At 45.1% G+C, this 4,543-nt stretch overlaps 1 protein-coding gene across 1 annotated transcript in view; it reads right to left on the bottom strand.

Moving 5' to 3' along the window:
* Window positions 1-1,356: 1,356 nt before the first annotated feature.
* gnb3a (guanine nucleotide binding protein (G protein), beta polypeptide 3a) overlaps window positions 1,357-4,543 on the bottom strand; it is a gene marked incomplete at both ends in the record, with an annotated part of 4,598 nt that continues 1,411 nt past the window's right edge. The window contains 5 exons of the mRNA XM_080540445.1: window positions 1,357-1,463; window positions 1,997-2,213; window positions 2,765-2,966; window positions 3,452-3,518; window positions 3,922-4,084. Of these exons, the coding sequence (XP_080396571.1) occupies window positions 1,357-1,463; window positions 1,997-2,213; window positions 2,765-2,966; window positions 3,452-3,518; window positions 3,922-4,084 (756 nt within the window). The remainder of the gene's footprint in view (window positions 1,464-1,996; window positions 2,214-2,764; window positions 2,967-3,451; window positions 3,519-3,921; window positions 4,085-4,543) is intronic.

The raw sequence follows: 4,543 nt of genomic DNA, 5'->3' as shown, positions 1-4,543 counted from the left end.
GCAATCCAAATTGTCGTACAGAGGGTGTATATGATGAGAGAAAAACTACAAACACCTGACCTCCCTCGTTACATCAGTGCAGTGTCAGGCTGTACTAGCTGGTGTTTTGATGGGTGTTTCATGTGATGTCACATTGAGTTATGTTCAGGTAGATACTGTGCTGTACACAAGTTAGGCTGCTGCTACTGCTTTTGCTGCTTTTGTTTTACACACACAGCCATGTTTGCCACCCAAGCACTTTCACACCGAGATAGATACAGCTTTCACACATGTAGGGTTTAAACACACAACCAATGTCCTGTGACCATGTGAAAGATGTTTTTTTGTTAGTGCTTAGTGAACCATGAGATCCATTATATCATACCATCTGTCAATCCAACGGTTTACTAAAAGCACTCATGCCTTTTTGTGACTAGCCATTCGGGGGGAGAAGGCCAAAAAAGTAGGCCCAAACTCATGGTAAAAATATTCTATTTTAAATACATATGCACGTAAACATCTTTCTGAGACTAATGTAGAAACCTGCAGCCTAAACAAATCCATTCTAATGTAATTTTTAGAAAATGAAAAAAACAAACATACAACACCTAGGAAGAAGAGAACTCTAACCAAACCAAAAACAACAGCCGCTTGAAACAAAAAGTAACGCTTACATATTCATCTGACACATACGTCCATTTCAACTTCTCTTTTGATATAAAATAGTAACAACATAGTTATTGTAAACCTCCACAGGCTAATAGTGGTCATGGATTTCATCCTATAGTATGGTATCATCTACCATTCCATTTGGCAACTGCTTCTCATGACATAGGTAATCCTTTCAAATGCTGGACAAAATATTAATAAAAGTATCTAGGGCTGGTTTCCTGGGACACAGATTAAGCCTAATGTTAGATTTTCCATTGATAGGGTCATTTACAAGACTAGGCTTAATCCATGTCTGGGACACTGCCCCCTGATGTTTGAATGTGGTTGAACCATGGCATAAAATCAAAACTAAGAATTCTCTTTTCTTTAAAAAAAATCCCCACCCCCCAAAACTAGAAAATGATTTCTCCCTCTTATCACAAATATGTCTCTCAAATCTTAAACAGGACTTGGCACAACAAAGATACCTCCTCTAAACCCACGTGTCTAGTCCCCAATCCCTCTCTTAAACTTCCAACCTTCCCCTCTCTCTTTCTCTCTCTCTTTCTCTTTCTCTTTCTCTTTCTCTTTCTCTCTCTCTCTCTCTCTCTCTCTCTCTCTCTCTCTCTCTCTCTCTCTCTCTCTCTCTATGTATTCCTCCCCTAAGTCTATCCCCCTCTCCCACTCTCTCACTCTCTTTTTAGGTCTGTCCAGTGGAGGACTGCCTCAGTTCCATATCTTCAGGAAGCTGTCCCAGGATCCTGTGCAGCATGCCATCCCGTCACTGCTGGTTCCGATGCAGCTCACTCTGTTGTCATGACCGGCCAGAACTCCTGAAATACAGAAACAGAAACAGATATATCAATGTCAATGTAGAATATAATGCACACCTAGGTTATATTTGGTGTAATGTTTGGCATAACGTGAGTTTAGAATGATAAGGTTCTATCTCCGTTTAGGGCAGTTCAGAGATATAGAGCGTCAAAGTTTTTACATTCCATTATGTTCTGTGAAATGGAACCTTTGTATTCTATTAATTACTAACTCAGAAATGTCAACATTTTAAAAATAACACTGCACAGGCATTAATAAACACCTAATGGATCAGGTTATGTAAAAGACTCAATTTTGACCAAAATGGAGATAGAACCTTATAATTCTAACGTCACGATAATGCAATTACAGCTTGTATAGGCATGGAGAGCAGAAACACCAAACTAGAAAGTTCACACTCATGACTCTGGACTCTTCACTTTGTGAACTCTACATGTCCTTACTTCCTTTCCTTCTCGCCCTCTATCCATCCCTATTGCCCCCCCCCTCCCCCCCTCTCGTTCCCTTCCTCCTCCATCGGCTCCGTACTCACCCACTCTCTCTGCCTTGAGCGTGTCCCAGATGTTGACGTTGAAGTCGTCGTAGCCGGCCAGTATGAGGCGTCCGGAGAGGGAGGTGGCGAGTGAGGTCACGCCGCACATAATGGTGGAGTCCTGATACGTGATGAGCTCCTGGTCGGCCCGTAGGTCGTACAGCTTACAGGTGGCGTCGTCACAACCTGTGATCACCGCGTTCCCGTTGGGGAAGAACTGGAGAGAGAAGAAGAAGAGGCAGAAGATGAGTGGACGGGGCGCTTAGGTGGCGTAGCGGGTTAAGCGTTGACCATGTAACCGCAGGGTCCCCGGTTCGATTCCGGCCAGGGACATATCCTGCATGTCATCCCTCCTCTCTCTCTCACCCATCCTTCCTGTCTAAATCTTCACTGTAACTGTCAATAAAAATGAAAAATATGAGTGGGACTGCCACTCAGAAAAAATAACTTAAAAAAATAAAAATAATGAGTGGACAGGTGGAGGAGGTTAGGGGGTGTTGATGCATTCTTTCCCCCCCCCCCCCTATTAAGCCTAAGAAATGGGTTAAACCTTGAATATTTGTATCAACGAATAGCCTGAAAGAAAACGCTTTAACGTAACTATGTCGTGCACAGTGCATCCGACAGTTCATGATTCAACATATCAATGTTTTCATTGAGCCTGTCCCATATCATGTAAACTACAGAATAAATCAATAATTAGTGGGTCCTCCTCCTCCTCCTCCCCCCCCTCCTCCTCCTCCTCCTCCTCCTCCTGCTCCTCCTCACCCCGATGGCATTGATGTCACTCTCGTGGCCACTGAAGGTCTGTCTGCAGGTGCCCTCCCTGATGTCCCACAGCTTGGCAGTGAAGTCACACGCCCCCGAGATGAACATCTTGTAGTCTGGTGACACGGCCAGAGACATGCAGTCCCCCAGGTGGCCCGCGAAGATGGTCTTCTGTGTCCCCGTCTCGATGTCCCATAGAACACTGAGGATGGAGGAGGAGGAGGAGGAGGAGGAGGGGGAGAGGAAGAGGAAGATGAGGAGAGACAGGAGTAAAGTATGGGGGTGTGTTAGGATGTATCACTGTAAGACGATAGACTAGATTCTCTGTCACAGGGGTGTGTGTGTGTGTGTGTGTGTGTGTGTGTGTGTGTGTGTGTGTGTGTGTGCGCATGCGCGTGTGTGTGTATGTGTGTGTGTGTGCGGTGTGTGCGTGTGTGTGTGTGTGTGTGTGTGCGTGTGTGTGTGTGCGTGTGTGTGTGTATGTGTATGTGTATGTGTATGTGTGTGTGTGTGTGCGTGTGCGCGCGCGTGTGTGTGTGTGTGTGTGTGTGTGCGTGTGTGTGTGTACGTGTATGTGTGTGTGTGTGTGTGCGCGCGCGTGTGTGTGTGTGTGTTAAACAGTCTGGAACAATCATTTGATTGACGGATTGATCAGCCTATCACAACGTGAGGACATCTCCTTCTTACCAGGTGCAGTCACCAGAGCTGGTGATGATCTCACTGTCACTCAGGAAACGACAGCAGGACAGGTAACCTAGGCAACAGCAGACAGAGACACCATAAGAACCAATCAACTTCAGCGAATAACATTAGTGATGTTATAGCTGGAACATTTGGTAACAACACACCGTGAGCTTAGAATTACAAGGTTCCATCTCCGTTTAGGGCAGTTCAGAGATATTGAGCGTCAAAGTTTTTACATTCCATTATGTTCTGTGAGATGGAATCTTTGTATTTTATGAATTACTAACTCAAAAATGTCAACATTTTAAAAATAACACCACACAGGCATTAATAAACACCTAATGGATCAGATTATGTAAACAACTAAATTTTGACAAAAATGGAGATAGAACCTTATAGTTCTAATGTCACGATGTCACTCCACACAATACCACACTGTGATGTGTGACCAGTGGTGTGTTTACGTGTCCTACCAGTGTGCGCGGCCAGCTCACGCATGACCTTGACGTTGCCATCCTTGCCCTTGAGGTTGTAGATGGAGCACATGTTGTCCAGTCCGCCGCACGACACCAGGTTCCCTGAGGGCGCGTAGGCACACGTCATCACCCACGACGACTTCAGAGGGATGGCGTTGACCTGGGGGAGACGAAGGGGGGGAGAGGACGGTCTGTTAGTCTGACCTCTGTGGTCAAACCCCTGGGCAGATGCACTATTTGCTGCAACATATTGATCGTTTGTTCATGCTAGGTGGTTTTGCTACTTAGTAATCAGATCATGTGAGCCTCTCCAGATAATATGAGCCTCTCCACCTAGCAACACACTATAGAGCTGAACATGTTGTTCATGAACATGTTATTCACTGCCCTGAAAGCAGACCTCCCCTGCCCTCCACATCAGAGCCGCCGAGAGCATTGAGGCTTTTAAAAAAACTAGTAAAAACACATCTTTTCTGCCTGGCCTTTGACCTGAGGTGAGCCTGCCTTCCCGACACTGCACTCTTTGCACTTTTATTTGTACTGCACCTTGCTTTTAGTGTATCTTTCTATTTTGTCTGTTTTTTTTTCTTTAATCTGTATCCCTTTTACCTTGTTTTTC

This window comes from Nansenia antarctica, assembly GCF_963989245.1.
Source record: "Nansenia antarctica genome assembly, chromosome: 10".
Taxonomy (NCBI): domain Eukaryota; kingdom Metazoa; phylum Chordata; class Actinopteri; order Argentiniformes; family Microstomatidae; genus Nansenia; species Nansenia antarctica.
The sequence above is the reverse complement of the archived record's forward strand: the minus strand, read 5'-3'. Positions and strand labels throughout refer to the sequence as shown.